This window comes from Pteropus medius, unplaced genomic scaffold, assembly GCF_902729225.1.
Source record: "Pteropus medius unplaced genomic scaffold, Ma_sr-lr_union100, whole genome shotgun sequence".
In the NCBI taxonomy this organism is placed as follows: Eukaryota; Metazoa; Chordata; class Mammalia; order Chiroptera; family Pteropodidae; genus Pteropus; species Pteropus medius.
Window position 1 is genome coordinate 952,375 of NW_024347730.1, and position 18,628 is coordinate 971,002.

The 18,628-nt window shown below is 39.0% G+C and overlaps 1 protein-coding gene and 1 pseudogene across 1 annotated transcript; both read right to left on the bottom strand.

The window, feature by feature from the left end:
- Positions 1 to 888: 888 nt before the first annotated feature.
- PIP4P2 (phosphatidylinositol-4,5-bisphosphate 4-phosphatase 2) lies at positions 889 to 16,510 on the bottom strand (the record flags this gene model as incomplete). Its single annotated transcript, XM_039877058.1, has 5 exons — positions 889 to 2,457; positions 3,264 to 3,354; positions 11,636 to 11,688; positions 15,252 to 15,375; positions 16,404 to 16,510. Coding segments are annotated over 5 exons (519 nt in total), but the record flags the coding sequence as incomplete, so codon positions are not given.
- LOC120614262 (uncharacterized) lies at positions 12,494 to 12,612 on the bottom strand (annotated as a pseudogene).
- Positions 16,511 to 18,628: the final 2,118 nt, after the last annotated feature.

Sequence of the window (18,628 nt, forward strand, 5' to 3'; positions counted from 1 at the left end):
GTGGGACCGAAGGCGGGGCGCGGGCGGATTTTGTATGGAAGGCGAGGCCGATGCCGGAGCGCACGACTCGAGGGTGGAGCCAAGCGGCTTGTGGCTTGGAAGGAGGGGCCGAGAGCAGCTCGAGGGGGGCGAGGGGGCGAGGGGGGCGAGGGCGGCTCTTGGGACGCCGGGGCGGGGCCGATGTCCGGGGGCGAGGCTGAGGGCGGTGCGCAGGCGGGGAAGAGGGGCGGGGCCCAGGGCAGCTCGGAGGCGGTGCGAGGCGGTTAAACCAGCGTCGCGCGCTTCCCGGGCGTGCGTGGACGTGGAGGCGTCGAAGTTTCTTTCCTACGTGATTTCTGCTTTAGAGTTTACTTGGAGTTTTTCCATAACACTAAATTAATAAATATTTACCTATACTTTATCAAAATATGAAGTCCAGAGCCAAGGGCATTTAAGAATGTAACATACCAGTTCATTCATTTATTCATTCATGCAACAAATATCTATTGAGCACGTATACATCAGGCACTGTTCTAAATGCTGGAGATAAAGCAATGAGAGGGACCACAAAGGTTCCTGCTAGCATGGAGTTATATTCCAAAAGGAATATACTCATGCAGCATATAATTTAATATGGGATTTCAAAGTAATAGGGAAGAATGGATTATTCAATACATAATGCTGTTACAACTAGTTAAACATTAAGAAATAAATTAGATTATCACTTCATACCTTACATCAAGTATATTACAAATGGATATAAAAATATATATTTTTAAATGAAACCATGACAATACTAGAAAAATAAGTGATTATGTAAAGAAATATATGTTCTCAAACATGAAAACTCCAGAACCAGATCATGGCAATTGTGGAAATCACATATTTTTAAAAATGGAATAGAACAAATTAATTTTTGAACAATAATCTTTATTAGTGTGTTTTCAAAGGTACATAATCCTGAGCTACTGCATTTATATATTTCTATTATTCTTTTAAGTTTGCATGTATTTTGCTCCAAACTCTGATGAGTACATTTTTCTACTAATTAGGAACATAAATAATTTAAAATATTCTTATCCCTGGAATAGCCAGTTAACTTACTCAGATCATCTCATTTCCTAATTCTACATTAAAAGCTTTAGAACATTATTTCTCAGCTAAGCAATTTCTTTTTCAAAACTGCAAAGATGGGCAGTGTGAGAGCTGATTCCTTAAATCCTAGTGAATTCTTTGAAAACTAAGATCTAATTTTTGTCTTAGATCTATTTTCTTGAACAAATTGATTATCTGACCAGCTATATTTGAGAATGGTTAAGAGTAACTACCTCTAATCTCAACATTTTAGCCAGTGTAAAATGCTATAGGCTCCCTTCACATATAAGTAGTTCAAAATTATCCCAATGAGAAAACTTTTCCATGATTTAATGAAAAGGAGGGTGGCCCGGTGTAAATACATCTTTGTTTAAATGGTTAAGTATTATAAAACATGTTCCATAAAATACTTCCTCCAGGCTATGTAAAGAAATACATACGGCTGATTAATATTAAATTTCATAAATCTAGACCAGGACTTTTATAATTGGTAAATAAAAAAGGCAGACAAAAATGAAAGACAAACGTCCTGTGATCTTTAAGGGAAAAAAAAAAAACACAACATTTATCCAACGTTATCTTTAACTGTGGACAAATAAATATTTTCATTCTTGTATTTGAAATTACTACCAAAATATTGTATCTTTCTATAAACAACAAAAAACAAGCATACAGCATCTAGAAATGGTTTTATCTGACAAGAACGTCAAGCGTTTGAAGATACACTCAAATTTTTTTCCTGAATAAAGTTACTATGATCTTAGGTTAAAGTTACAATAAGCAATTCGAGCAAAATGCATATTGCTTAAATTTTAAAGCAAGCAATTTTGATACCATTTAATTAAAATTAAGTATAAATGTAAAGATACTGTAGAAACATTTATAAACACTTCTTGGGAATACATATCAGCAAGTAACGGAATAACTGATTTAAAAATAATGAAAGGTGATGTTAGATCTAATGCTTGGTGACAGATCCAAAAATATCTTTATGAGATGTAAAAGAACATGAAGACACTGCTTTATTATTCAGAGCTTGAAAATCTAGCAGCAAAACAAAATATTATTTGCATATAATGTAATGCAATGAGCATTTGTTCATAAAAGACTCCCAAAGTCCTGAAACTTTATACATAAACCAAAATGGAATCCATTAGGATAAGTAATTTAAAGATGTCCAGAGTAGCTTATCAAGAACAGCTCGATACTCTCACCTGCATCACTTAATCATGAGCAAGCTTATGCAAAACTGTGTTCTGGATAACTCACTCTTATGGCTCCCCAATAACAAGCTCGTATAAGGCAGATGGAACCTAAGAGATAAGCAATTGCCCAAGAAACATACGTTGCATGAAATCGCCTTGCAAAATCTTGGGTGCCAACCTAAGATAAAAAGCAATTAAAAATTAAAAGATTAGAAACTTTAAAAAATTATCTACTTGTGAGAACTTGTGTTGGCTTACATGTGATTTTTACGAACTATATCCCTGAGGCCACAAAATCCCTATAAAATATGAGCTGGTATATTTCTTGACTATCACTGACGGCAAAATTTAATAAGATGATGCTACTAGTTATAGTAACTATAAATTTTGTGAAGCAAAAAAGCTCACTAAAATATGTTATCTCCAAAAGGAACTTAATCTATGTAATTCCTTAGTATTGTGTGACACAATTGGAACATTGCTAATAATTTGGGACCAGGTAGAACAAAAGAGCATGGAAAATTAATGGAATGGCAGCAAAACAGATCAGTCCCTTCTACTTCTCGAGCAATCCTCGTGCCAACTGCTAAGTTTTTGTCTCCTCTAAAAATAAGCCGCCCTCATGTGGATAATCACCTATGCTTGACTTCAATAAAGCGAAGGTGGTTTTTCAGACTTCCACCGCTGAGTATGGCTTTGTCTTTGGCCGTGGCATTAAGTAAAAGGAAAGTGAGCTTTTGTTAAATAGATGGTAAAGGCCCCGATGTCAAGGACCTTCAGAGGTGTCCCAAGACACCATGTTACCTGGATGGGCAAACCCCACTAAACACAAGTCTGAAGAATGAATTTCAAATGGCCCACAGTCCTTCAGAAGCTTCTGGGCCTGGTAAGGCTGTTCAGGGGTCAGTCACTGAAGGTTGTCCCAGGCCTCAACATTTACTCATGATAAAGTTGAGAGTAAAGGATTCTAACAGTAATACTCACAGTCAATCCAACTCCAACGAAAATACATATCATTCCAATGGTAATGTATGCACAGCAGCGTCTTCGCGGAAGTGCACTACCCACTGAGGAACTGCAAGTTCATAAAAGCAAAAGAGACTACTAAGTGTTTACATGATGATTGTCTGCTTCATCTTTGTGAATACTCATATGCAGCTTAATAACATACATACTTTCATTTATTTCTTCAACTTGAAAGACGAGAACATGCATAGAAATGTCATTTTTAAAGGCTAACATTAGCCATAATCATGAATGGTGAATTTATAATATATTATTGTGGCTTTAAACAAAATTTAAGCCTTTGTCATTGACAATATCCACAAAAAAACCATTGTGGTCAATAATGATCTTTCAAGATATAAATCTATTTCCAAACACTCTATTCCAGAATGGAAAGTGAGTGCTATCTTACGAATAGCATTTTCACGTCAACCTTGAAAGTAGAATACTAAATCATATATAGCTGAGGTTTCCCCTCTAGCCTATGCTTTTCAATGACCAATTCTCCAGTCCTGGAACCAACTTTTAAGATTATGAAAACCCCCATCACTCGAATCTGTTTCAGGTCTCCTAGGTTTCTCCTTATCTGTATCAGAACTTGCTGAACAATGAGTTCTAGGATTTTTTTTCTGCCCCAGTCTATTAAGTCTTTGTCCATAAATCAAACAAAAAAAACCCATAAGTGCTCCTGTTTTTTTTAAAAAAAAAAAAGTTATAATAGTATATGCTTAGTGTAGAAAATTTGGAAAATAAAGAATAAAAGAAAAAGGGGAATTACCTATAATCCCATTACCATAAAGAGTCACTCAATATTTTGACATATTCTCCTCCAGCCATACTTTACAAATATAGCATAAGCATTTTCCTATGTTATTAAGAATTCTTGAACTGGAATTCTGATGGATGAATATATTTTAACCAATTCTCTTCTATTGGACAATTAGTGTTTTCATTATTATAAGTAATGCCAGCTAAACATTGTTTAAAAGCACTGTGCTTATATTTTCATTGGTTTCTTCAAATACATTTTTAGAATTAGGATAACAAAACTAAAGGATTGAACTTTTTGAAATCATTTAATATAGATTGCAAGAAGCCTATGGAAAATTCATAAAAGCATATACAGTTATCATACTTTTCAATTTAAATTCCAAATCCAATAGTTTTTCATTCTCTTCATTTCTAATTTTCATAATTTTCAAAATGATACAAGCATAGCAGAGATCAAACAACCAAATTAGTGCTTTCTTCTCTTCTGAAACATGCATATATTAACACAGATCGCATATCAGGTACTGTGTCATTGAATGATACAATGAAGAAGCTGATTTGCCTTTGTGTGACCAGTGTCAACATCATGCCTAGCACACAGTAATTGCTCAAGGAATGTCTGCTGACTACATGAATACAGAAATGCATCACTTACTAAGCGTAATTTAGAAATGTGCTATTCCAAAGAGGTTAATTTTGCAAAATAGAAAAATGATTTTAAGTCCCAAATCTTTTTAAAATTTGATAAGCGATGCTGCAAACATAATAACAATTCATAACTTAACTGAAACATAAACATGGATGACCTGGGGGTAATCCTTATTTGCTGTAATGCACAGCTTGCTATTGGGAATCACTAGGGCATCTAGGATTCATTGCTTTATGTCATATTTAGCCTTAGACGACCTTTAGTTTTAATTCCTATATGTTCATTTGGTTGTTCTCCCTGCCTTCCACCTCACAGCTGGCCATTATGTCTCATTTACCTGTGGATCTGCCTCCAGCATCCTAATCTACCATGGATTAGAAACCAACTAAGCTTATTAGAATTATGTACTGAATAAGTCAAAGCTTTCTAAGTGAACACAGGAGCTTTCCTGTAGGCCAAAAGAATATACTTTAATTTCAGTGCATGAATTCTGCTTAGAAAACCCATGCCCATTATTCATCACAACCTAAACTGTCACTACCTCTGGGAAGCCTTCTCAGAAAATAACCAACCTGGTGTTCATCTACAACACAAGTGCTACCTCATCACCGGCGAGGCAATGACCAATACGCACCTGCCGCGTAGATGATAAAATCTCATACCCTTATGTCCTATGAGGTGTCCGTATGCAACATACAGTGCCGAACAGAACTCTTATCTTCTTCATATTGAAAATCTGTCTTTTTCTCTCTTTGCTTTTAATATCTTCTATGTATCTTGTCATATATAATTTCACTATGATGCATTCATTCTACATGAATTTGTTTTTCTTTTTGAATCTAAGATTTAGTTTTTTATAGATCTGAAAATCCTTTGGAATTACCTCTTCAAAATGCCCCACCCTATTCTCTATTTTTTCCTTCTAGATCAGGTATGTATTAGATGTTCTCATATACATTTCTCTTAATATTACTTTCATCTATGTCCGTCTGATGAATTCTGGGTAATTTACCTCTATCTTCCAATCCACAACTTTAGTTTCCAGCTTAATCTGATCTGCTGTTTAATCTATACATTACATTCAAATATCTGTAGGTTTTAATTGTTTCTTTTTAAATTTGCCTGGTTATTGTTTTGTTAGTTAAATTTTTATTGTGAGAAAATTACAGATTCATAAGCCATTGTAAAAAATAATAAAGAGAGATCTCATATCTTCTCTACCCAATTCCTCGCAATGGTGGCATCTTGCAAACTATAGTACAGTATCATAACCAGGATATTGACATTCATACAGTCTACTGAGATTAACTTACCTTTTTATTTATATTCCTTTGCATTTGTATGTGTGTATTTAATTTCATATAATCTTATCACACGTTAGTTCACGTCCCCACCACGACAGTAAAGATACAGAACAGTTCCATCATGAGGGTCCTTTAATAACCACATTCACAGCCTCCTGCCCACACACCACCACTAATCTCATCTCCCTTTCTAAAATTTAGTCATTTCAAAACGTTACATAAGTGGAATCGCACTGTAGGCAACCTTGTGGGACTGGCTGCCTTCACTCAATATAAATTCCTTCAGATTTGTCCAAGCTGTTGGTGTCAACAGTTCGTTCCTGGGATTTCTGCGCAGTCTCGAGGTGTGGATATACCAGTTTGCTTACCCACGCACCATGGAAGGACTCCTGGGATGTTTCAGATTTCTGCGTGTGCCTGGTCATTCCTCATCCATTTTCTCCCTATTTCTATTTTTTAAAAATATTTTAGACCTGTTATAACATACTCTGTATCTAATAATTATAATATTTGAAGTTCTTGGGAGTCTAATTATGCTGTTTGTTATTGATGTTGATTCTGCTTATGGTATATTAATTATTTCCTCATGTGGTTGGTAATTGTGTTGAGAATTTATTTTGGCAAAATTTTCATTTGTTTTCTCATTTGCTCTCTAGAATGATACCAACCCTCAACTACTTTAAAATCATTTCTGGGACTGGGTTTTCCTACACCATATAAATGAGGTAAAATATAAAACTCAACCTCATTGCTCTTATAAAATACTCACTTAGTAATATCCCTTTCCTGGTGAATTTCTGTCCCCACCCCCCCCCCAACCTCCTCTTTTCATGTAGAATAGTCTTTTAAGGGCTTTATTTTTTTTAGTGGGGGGGGGGTGGATTCCAACTCTTTACCTTCTGTAGGTCAAGGCCTTCAGTCTCATTCTTCATCTGAAAACTGATACTGAAAGCTCTGGGTCCCTGATGTTGGCAAACACCCTCAGGACACTCCTGGTTGTCATTTCCTCTTCATTTCTGGTCCCTGGAGATTTTCTTAACTTTCATGTGAACTGAATTATGCATTTAAAGAGATGTTTGTTATAGTTAACTACTCTTTCGTATTACTGGATGTGAAAGTCAAGAGCCTCTAATATACAAAAAAAATGTGGACAATAAATCTCCAAGAGGAAAAGCTCATGCAATGTTTCCCAAACATCTAACTGTGCGCTCTTCAAATGCTTACCTTTCCCCTTCACAGTAGCATTATGAAGGACCCCTGGAAAATGAAAGAGGTGCCAAGCAGTGGACTCTGCAGCACAATCTTCAGATGAGGTAGCCAGGCAAGGCTCTGTTAGGTGGGGCTTGTGGACAGGATAAAATGTGAACAGATGGGGGAGTAAGAAAGTCATCTTAGCCAACAACAGTAGCATTGTTCAGGTATGAAAAATATAAGAATTCTGTTCAAGGAACAAGCAGAAGAATAACCTTTCTTTCAGAGAAGGTTTCTGTAGGTGAGCAGCAGAAGTGTAAGAGCCCATTTGTGATGTTAAGTAGGTGTCTGAGTGCTCAAGGACACCCAGGTAGAAACAGCAACAGGGAAAAGACTGAATGCAGGTTATGCAGTTACACTAGAAGCTCCAGAGAGAGATCTGGGGTGGTTATATGGCATACGGGTTGGGATTTTATGGCATACAAATGACAGGGGAACATATTAGAAAACCCAGATATAATATGGTCAACTTGCAACCCTGGAAAATAGAAAAATTTGCCAATTTGGAAGAGAAAGTGAAGTCAAAAAAGGAGATAGCAAAGCAAGGAGAAGTGGGAGAAAATTATATCTGAAAACTAAGAAAATAATAAATTTTAAGGAAAAAACAGGATGATCAACAGAACAAATACTACAGAGAAAAAAAGCAGGATGAGGACTGTACAGATCCACTAGAATTTGCAATTGGGATGTGGACTTTGTCTGAACAAATCTAGTGGCTAACTGCACTTACTCCAGAGAAAAGAGGGTGCCAAGATCAAATGAAGGGAAAAGACTTAAAAGGAAGAGATTTGCTCTCTCTGAGAGGAGGAAATGAAGTGAGCAGATACAAATAGGTTTAGAGCAGGAAGTGTGAGGATGAGGGAGTTCACAGACAGCCTCAATCATCTTAGAAAAACATGAGGCATCTCATTTGCTGAGACAGCAGGTATGAGGGATGGGCATTTAGAGGAACAGTAAGTATCTGGAGACAATTGCTTTGGGGAATTGGGGAAGGACTTAATCAAGGACACTTCAAAAAGAAATATCAACCAAGGCTTTAGCTGACGTGTAAAGCTATACATTTGTAAAAAGCTAATCAATACAGAATTTCTTCAGCTTCAAGTTATCTGGGGGTAAAGGGAAGGAGGAGCCACGGCCATATCGATCCAAGATTGGTGGTTTGAAAAGCAGATGGCTGGATATGAATTTCAAGGAATGAAGACTTAGCCAATGTAGCAAACCTAGGAGTCTCTCTATGCCTAATATGGCCAAAATGAACTTATCATCCTTCTGCCAGACACAGTTCTAGAGCCTGTATTCCGTATCTCAGTGAATGATTCCATAGCCTCTCAGATATCAGGCCACGCTTGGCCCTGACCTCTCTTATCTCTCTCCATATTCGGTCCTGTCTACTCCATTTCTCTATCTGCACAAGTAGGTCCTTGCACAAGGAACCATCCCACCCTCTTCTTCACATCATCCGCACACATCCCTCCCTCTCGAACGCCTTCTACCACGCCCCCTCTTCCTCCTATCTGACCAGGGGCTCTTCAGAGTAGGCACTGTGGGGTACACCTCCTTCAAGGCACTTAAAACTTTATAATGGTGGTCATCCTCTTTTCTATATCCACCAGACTGAATTCTCTGAAGGCAAGGTTTCATCTTTTATTTCAAGCACCTGGTAACAAGAACAGCACTGTTTGTTGAATTCATGAATAATTATAAAAGAAAGCACTAAACAGCAAAATAAAAGAGTGAGAGTCAGCTATTGTTTCAAATGGCAGGAGGCAATACATGAAGCACATCAGTGATGTAGAGAAATAATATTCAGCGATAACTATCATGGAGTCCATCACCAACTCGACTAGTCTGAGGTCCATTGTAACATTTGCATGGAAATGTAATCCGACTTGTATTTCAGATTGCCAGGACTACACCCTCTGTGCAACAGTAACCATGTGCTGCCCAACTGAAAGAGGAACCTTGCCACCAGCGGCAACAGCCCAGCAGCTGAACGAGCACCAGGAAGATGGAAAAAGGCTCCTTGGCCTCCGGAGCCCTGGGGAGCCTTCCCCTGCACGTTCTGTGATGGTTTCCGGGGAATGAATCGGTAGTCCCTAAAACTTAAAAGTAACTTCGAATAGTTGATATTTGTATTTGAAGAAATAAAAGTCTATCTCAGAATCTTACTTCAATAGATGATTCATCATCTCGTTATGAAGAAAAACATTCAATGAGAAACTGAGACACAAGCCACGAGCACCCATGTGATCACAGCATCTTTGCTCAAGTCAGGAATGAGTGCCCTGAGCCCTCCCATGTCTAGCATGTGATTCCAATGCTGTCAACATCCCTCGAGAATGATATTTAAGCAGATTTATCCTGTGTGAATTTCTATGTAAGCCGTTCCCTAAGTAACCGATACAAATTCTTCTTCCCATTAATACATGGTCTTATGTTTTAACTGGAGTACCAGACATGCAAAACTTCTTTATTAGTAGTAAAATACTGCCACTGTTCTAAAATAATTAACCAAGCACACCACTTCAGCCAAATCTTTAATTTCTCTAACAGTTCCTCACTGCAAAACGAGGATGCCAACTCCTGCACCCTGGACTGCTGGGCAGATACAGCTCGTACTCTGCGTATACAGAGCAACTGCCACTGTGTTTAGTAGAGACTGCCAATCACAAGAAGTCTGTTTATTATTTCCTAGAGAATTTTTTAATTCAATTTAGTGTCCTCAGTGAAGATATCTGCAATTTATTTTTTTTCATTTTTGTAAAAATACGTATAACACACAGAAATACGGATCACTCACACATATATTCACATACTTGTGTAGCGGGTGTCCCTTGAGTATATATTTTTCTGTGTACATATTTTGGGTTGTCCACTTTGCTTTTCCATGTATAGACTTCTACTGAATTCAACAAAGTTAAGAATTCAGATGATTAATTTCACAAAAAAATTTAAAAATCTGTTCCTTTGAAACTAGAAATATGCTGTGAAGAGTTATTCTCACAGCGCTATATTTAGTTGACATTAGTTCTAACAGAGATAAATGGAAACAATTTGTTCCATGTTCTGTACTTCTCGGGCACTTTTTACTCCTTTCCTCCTAGAAATCATTCCTAGGATTTCTCTGCTATCAAAATAGATAAGGTATTTATATCATACTAAGGATCACACAAATTAAACTATGAACTCATATTTTCAATTTTCAAAACTGAATTGTCAAAACATTCCAGTTTAATTTCCTTAGCTTAAGTTGTAATCCACACATAAGTAGAGAATAATAATTTTTAAATTAAAATATTATCAAAGTAGATTCCGTGCAGAAAGCCATTACTACAGCAGGCTGAGATGGCTCTCCTTAGGAAAGTCTGCTTGCGAGGCTGGCCCTTGGTGGGCATCTGAGAACTTAGATTGCTAGAAAGTCTCCACCACTCCCTAAGTACTAAGAGCGGCTTACGACACCTCATTTGTGCAAACACCATGGTTTATGCTGATACCTGCTTTCCTCCTGGGAGACTGGAAATCTGGTGTGTGTGAGGCAGTAGGTGCCTGCATGACCAGCTGCATGAAAACCTCGGGCACCGCGTGTGTCATGAGATTACTGAGGTTAGGAGGGACTGAGGGCGGCGGGTGCGACCACTAGGACTGAACTCTGGGTTTCCTCCAGACTTCCCCCATGTGCCTTTTTCTTTTGCGGACTTTGCTTTGTATACTCTCACACTAATAAATCACAGCTGTGAGTACAAATATATACTAATTCCTGTTAGTCCTCCTAGAAACCCATGGAATCTTGGAGTGACTTAGAGACCCCCAACACAACTGTCGTAAACTGTCTTTAATCAGAATATCCTCTATTTTTTCCCATTATTATATCGCCTTCGGTATTTTCCTTAGGTGCGCCATTTAGGAATAAGGAGAAAGACTGAATAGTTAAAATAAATAAATAATTATATAAGATTTGCCGTCAGATAATAATCTTCTTAGGCAGGAGATGACAACAGCTAACAACTACCTAACTATGAACCCCCAAACAATTAGATTTATCTCCTAGATGAGAGCCCATTTTTAAAATTTAATTTTAGATTATTTGTAATAGACTGTAACCTCTTAGGACATTTGAAAATGATAATTTTAGTTATTTCTTTCTTATAAGTCAATTTTTCCTTCAGAGAGCAATAATCAAGCTAAATCATTTTAATTTCAAAATGGAATATGTAATCAGTTTAAAAAAATTTTTTTAAGTCTTGAAAAGTATAAATATATTGAGCATTCAATCATCCTACGCGTCTTAAAATCGAAATCTACTTAAATGAGAATTCCGAAACCTTTAAGCTGTTCTCGAGTACTTCCCAGGAGCATTTCCAGCGCAGGGAACTTACATTTTTTTGCAGTGCGGGCATTTTGCCAGAGTGTTGAACCTCAGTTCCATCCACTGTAAAACAAATAAAGAGAGGGGCAGAAAAGGAAAACAACTGAAAACTACCAATCTGATAAGACGTTTCTTTCAGTTCAAATGTTATCAGAGGTCACAGTAGAAGCAACCACCTTCTCATGGCTGACATGAGCTTTTCCCTCCAACACGTCTCCTCCACCCTTAAAATACAGTTCGGGATTCCCCTCTGAGACAGTTCCCATGGTTTTTCCAAGGTTCTGACGCAATCTAGGTTTGCTTTACAGAGAAAACTGAATGCACTGCTGTAACTGGGGTCATTTCTTCAGATTTATGTCCCAGTTCACTCCCAGGGCATAAAAACATATTTCATGTACCTTCAACAGTTTGTTTTTCCTTTAAATCTTGAGGTCTAGCCTTTTAAATACATGAATATTTAGATTCGCTACTGAAATCCAACCACTTATTCTATTAACGTGGGAAACGCATAAAGTAAATAAACTAAATAACTTAGAACAGGGACAACCCAAGTCAGGAAGCTGCTTTCTGCTCCTCCTTTGCTTATGCTGTGTGACAACGACACACTCCCGTGGTGCAAGTTTCTCTCCCGCCTCCCTCCCTGTGAGTGAGCAGGCTGCCTTCCTCATGGGACTGTGACTCCGGTACCTGAAACGAATTACTGGTAGTAAGCTCACTGGTTGAAAGAATGTGCAATACAAATTTAAAGTAAATCTTATTTATTTATTATTTATTTATTTATGTATTTTAGGCGAGGCAACCCTTGGTTGACCTCACAGATTGCAAGGACCTTATCAGCTTACAATCCCTTATTCTTTTTTATTTTTTACACCTACAGCACCTGGTCTTCCTAGGTGGTCTCCCATCCAAGTACTAACCAGGCCCGGCCCTGCTTAGTTTCCGAGAGCAGATGGGATCGGGCTTGTTCAGGGTGGCGTGGCCATAGACTTAAAGTAAATCTTTATCACAAAAAATATATTAAAAAATGCCTCTCATCTTCCATCTTGTTTGCTTTTCGATATACTTTCTTGTAAAGTATACATTTCCTTTCCAGTTTTAGGAGAACTCCCTTAAGGACTTTAGCAGTTTTATCATCAAAAAAACTTTTATTAAAATTATTTTTGCTTATGATTTTGAGTCAGTCATTTCTCTTTTCATAATTTTTCAAAATTATAGGTAAAGTAGGGCTTCACTAACTTAAACATAATCAAATGTTTTCCACAAGATATATAGAAGATAACTTTCAGGATGTATCTGATGTATGATTTTTAAAAAATTTTTTCATAATTAACTTTTAAACAAAAATTAAGGAAATATGGGTTTGCTAGTCCTGTGTGAATATATTCACACAGGGAGGTGAGGGAGGAAGGGGGGAAGTTTTAAAAAGTTTAACTCCTGCTGCATGTACAGATATTCCAATCAGTGATTTACCCTCAAATATAAATAAATACCCTCAAATATAAATAAACTCAGGAAAACTTCTATCACAAAAGAAAAACAAACAAAAAGCACAGAGAAAACAGAGACAAGTCATAAAAAAGAATATCTCAGGAAAAAAATGTTAAGTAATAGCTTCAAAAAGATGCTATAAAGAAGAGAACACTTTAGAAAAAGGAAAGACTAATCAGAGAACACAAGAAAACTCTTGGAAATTAAAAATTGAGCTAGACTCTCTAAAATTAAAATTTTGAATTAAATTTAGAAGATATGGTTGGAAAAGTTTCCCAGTAAGTAAAATAAACAGCGAGAGAGAGAGAGAGAGAAGAAAGAGAAAGGAAGGAAGGAAGGAAGGAAGGAGGGAGGGCGAGTGAGTCAGTTCAGGTATCTGTCATAAGGAAAGTCCTAGAAAGGGAACGAAGCGAATTGTGGGGATGGAAAGAGCGCCCACCGAGGACCCAGACGGGTTCACATGCGCCCTCCCCAGGCACATGCCAGGGCTTTCACAGCACCTGAGAAACGAAAGAGGAAAGGGAGTATAAGGAGGGCGAAAGGTCTCACAGAAAAGGTCACAAGTCAGAACCCCAGCTGGATTTCTCATGGAGCTGGGAGAGGCCTTTACGTTTTTGAGAGGAAACAACTGTCAACCTACAATTCTCTGAATCTGAGCAAATTATAAAGTGAATGCGACACCTGTTTAATAAGTGAAAGGGTTCAAATTTATTTCCCTACATCTTTTCTCAGAAAGCTAAGAGAGGCTGAATTCCACCTAAGGGAACAAAGCCACAACCGTGAGGATGGCATGGGACCCAACACCAGAAGCAGGTACGAGGAACTCTAGGGTGATGATGAGGAAGTCTCGGGGGGCAGCCGTGAGGCCCGCCACTTAAACAGATTCCAAGATGTGGCGGAGTATACTGATAGAATTTTATAGTTCTATAAAAGGACATGGGAAGAACCGAAGATTTGTACATAGAAAAGTAAATTTAAGAGAGGGAGGGAAAATTATTAACAAACCCAAGAAAAATGTAAAAGCCACACAGGAGTAACGTAGTACATCGCTTGGCTCGGCTGTGAACATAAATTATAAAAAATGCAAACATTAAGTAGTAATTGAATAAAATATAACTCTACTGAGTATGCATTTTACTAGGTAATAGGTAATAGCTAAAATTGTTTAATCAAAAAAAAAAGGATAAGCAAACAATTTGAACACATAGAAATAAGTGTCCGCGGAGCAGCTGGAAGAGCCGAAAGTTTCTGGGGAGGTTTTGGGAGTGAGTTAGGTAAAGAGTTGACCACCCATTGCCCGTAAATCACTACGGGCCTATTCGACATTTGAAATTATGCGCAAAATTACTTTACTAAAAATAAAAACTGGGAGGGAAAAAGCAAGCCCCCCACTTTGTTAAGCTGGCTCATCCCTTAGTGGCAGCAGGTCCCGCTCACAGATGACAGTGACCTTCGCAGCCCAGACCGAGGCTCAAGCTGAGGAAGATTTCTTTAATACTCAGCTCTAAGGAAAACTTTTTGTCCCCTTTGAAGGCTGAATGACAATAGAAAGCCTGTTCTTTCCCTTCCTGACAGGGTGAGTCATGATGCAATTAACTTTTAAAAATCAAAGAGTTAGTTAAAAGTAGTAAAACGAACTCATAACTTTTGCTCATATCAAGTTACTTACACCTTCTCATTTTTCATCCAATGGTTTATCTAATTACAGATACCAGAGTTAATTCTCCTTACGCTAAGTTCAATTATTTTAAACCAGAAAAATCTTGAAATTATAATAAGGTTTTCTCTGAATCTGGAAACCACCAAGCAGGGCCGCTGCAGAGACCCTGCACGCTGTCCCCTGAGGTGGAGGCGGGGCTGAGACACCTCTCCAGGCTCAGGGGGATGCCCGGTCTCCTGCCAGCCCACCCAGAGGCTTTTAACCAATGGACCAATCAGAGGAGGCACCTTTCATCTAATTCACAAAAGAGGCAGTATATCTTAGCTGCACCTCCGATTCTGTTTTTCTTAAAAAGGCTCTATTTTAATCTTTTCATCAGTTTGCTCTAGACAGAACAGTAAGACCGTGAGCAGTGGTCAAATGACATGATCACACTGCACTGAGACTGGTGTCGCCATCGCGAGCGTCTGTTTCTTACCAGGAATGTGTTTCCACAGTGCCCACACACAACCCTTGTACCTTCTGGCTGGACTGGCAGTGCAGGTTGGGCAGGCTGCTCTTCAGAGACAGGCATTACTGGGCCGAGGTTAATTATGCGTCTACTGTGGAAAGAGAAAGGGCACCATTACCCGACCCCGGCCCGAGGGCAAGCTCGCAGCTTGCAGCACGCGGCCAAAGCCGTGGACCGCAGCCCTGAAAGCAGGTTATATTTATTTTGTAAATTAAGTGAATTAAATGTCCAGCTTTGGAGCCAACATCACAGAAAGTAGCAATAGTCAATATTTAAAATGCAAAAAATATGAGAGTTTTTCTACTTGGAACAGAAACCACGTATTACAATGTTGGCCCTAATGGATGGCCTTGGGAACCATTTACCTGCCATTTGCGAGTTCTTGCAAGTTCAATCAGAAAACAGTTCTTACCATTCTCTGTCTAAAAAGACAACTCGAGTTTGGTGGAAGACTACGTACGTTAAAATATTCGACATCGACAAACGTGTGTGTGCCATGAGGTTATCCAAGTGTAGGGACACGACCAGATTCCTCCAAGCAGGCTGGTCCTCCCTGAAGTCTTTTAATCAGAGTTGGACAGAAAGGAAAAGGGGGAGCTCATTTCCTTGTAAACGATTCACGTACAGGTCACAAAGCCAGGCATCACAGAAAAAACACAGTCAGGGTCTTGAGAGTCTCCCATCTGGGAACAGCCCGGGGGCACCTGGCACGGGCAAAGAGCTCCGGAATTCACAGCGCCGATTACGCTCAGCAGCAAGCAGCGCGGCACGCGGTGAGGCACACGGTTAAAACACTTCCGAGTCAACACGAGGGATGGACATCAAAGGCAAACTAATTGCTTACTTTTAAATAACTTCAATGGTTCACTGATTTATTACATTGCAGCAAGTACTCACATAACACCAAGAATACTTCCATTGCTCATTCAAAGGTATTATATCTCACATATACCTGCGACAATTAATTTCAAACTAAGCACATCATTCCTTTAACAAAGAGAAACAATCTAGGTCCTATGATGACAGAGACTGTTCAGAACAAAGCCTGGCACATAATGAGCCTTTAATAAATACCCACTGAACGAACAAGTAATGAATGAATGAGTCTTTCTCTCTTACCAGTTGGGTCTCGGACATCCTATTCGTCGAGAGGTGTCCTTACAAATGAGGAGACAGTTACAAGGGCATCTGACATACTTCTTCCCTGCTGGGGGATTTTTGATCGGCTAGATAAGGGAGGAAAATGGAAACACAGCGAATTAAACGGAATACAGACTGCCAGCGCTTGTTTGTGCATAAAAAAGAAATGATTCTTTAAAAACTAAAGCAGTTTAAGGAGAAGCACATCTATTTGCTTCTAAATAGCTCAAATGTTGGCAAAAGCACCCAGTGAAGCTTTGGAGGCTGCAGATATTTAATTACGAGGGGCATGTTTCAGGATAGGTCTGTATAGGCCTTTTGACATGGGAAGAATATTGCGTGCAGACTGAGGGTCGTTTTCCCTTTAAAGTTGACGAGGTCATCTCTCTGGGTGGCCAGGGACAAACATTCACCGAAGGCGCCCATCCGGGAAGGGCAGGCTCAGTAAGGACAGTGGGCAAAGGAGAGTATGTGGCAAATGTGAACTTTTCCTAAATTTTACTCACTGGACTATAAGAAACGATTAATTGTATGACATCATGTATGTACGTATGTACACATGTATGTATGTATATATGTATTTTATGCCTACAGCACTCAGTCTTTCTAGGCGGTCTCCCATCCAAGTACTAACCAGGCCCGACTCTGCTTAGCTTCCGAGATCAGACAGGACCCAGCGTGTTCAGGGTGACGTGGCCATAGATTGTATGACATCTTTTAACTTAAAAAAAAGCATACTAGCTCTTAATGCCAGCATTTCTCTCTTTTTTTTAAAATTTATAATCAATTTAAAAACAAAAATAAATAACACCGCAGAAAACGCTTCTTTGGATAGTGGGACTTGAGCTGTGAAAGCAAACAAGCTGACGGAGTGTGGCTCCCACGGCATGCCTGCCGGGCAGCTGTGACCTGAGTCTGATCACCCGGACCGCAGACGACCCCGCGCTGAGGGGCCGTCTACAGAATATCCTGTCCGCACGCTTCAGAAGATGTCAAGGCGATAAAGGACAAGAGAGACCGAATTTCAGGGAAAGGGAGGCCAGAGAGACATGACAGCCAAGCGAACGTGTCATTCTAGATCGGCTCCCAGATCCGCCCTTTTCAGCGGAACAATACGACCAACATGAATGAGGTGCGAAGATTAGATAACAGCATTGTAGCAATGGTAATGGCCTGCATTTGATAGCCGTACTGTGATTGTAGAAGTGAATGCTTTGTTTTGTTTTGTTTTTAAGAAATCCACATAAAATGTTCAGGGGTAGAAGAGCACCAGGTCTGCAATTACCTTAAAAGGCTCTGAAAAAACATAATTTATTTTCTTATTTAGAGAATAAGAATGCAGCACAGAGCCAGCATCTGGGGGTGCGCATGGAGAGCCTCAGGAATTCTCCACTATGCATTATTATTTTTGTAAGTTTTCTGTATGTTTGCAATTGTTTTTTTTAAAGATTTTTAAAAATTTAAGTAAATAATCTTGTTAGAAATATAAACAGATTAGCAATAAGCCACCTATAATTTATTTTAGAGAAAATCCAAGTATCTAAAATTCACGATGTATTGCTATAGTATATCTAAAGTATCAAGAAAACCAGAATTTGGCTCATGTTCTGTCTCCAAATTCTATCATTAAGTAAAACGTGTGCTTGGCAAATGACAAGATTTGTCTTTACAGCTCGTCCCCATTTTGCTTCTAGACCTTAGTTCATCTGTGAGACAAGGAGACTGAACGAGAAGGCTCAAGCCCTGGTCCTCAGGGCCTGCCCACGCCGTGTCATGTCCAGTCTGCGGTGAAGTCGGGAGAAACGGCTCTGCCCTGACGCACGACGGTTAAGACTCTTATTTGGCAAAATAAACTTTTCTGCAGCAGGCACTGTGCTGGGCGCTTCACCTCCTTGTAATCGCAAGAGCTACCCTGTGGGGTAGGAGTTACTGTGCCACTTTACGTGAGGGAATCACAGTTCAGAGAACTGCCCCGGATATACACCTACTACTGGCCGAGGCAGGATTCAGAGTCCAGCCTGTCGGCCTCCAGATCTCAGACTCGTAATTGGTCCTGCAGCCAACTAGCTCCTCTCTCTCCAGGACTTCTCAAATTTCTCACTAACCTGTCCTAGAAATCACTTCTCCTTTAATGTTAAATTCTGTAATCTCCAACTTGCTAAAATTTACCCATATGCTCTCTCTTTCTTTCTCTCTCTCTCTCT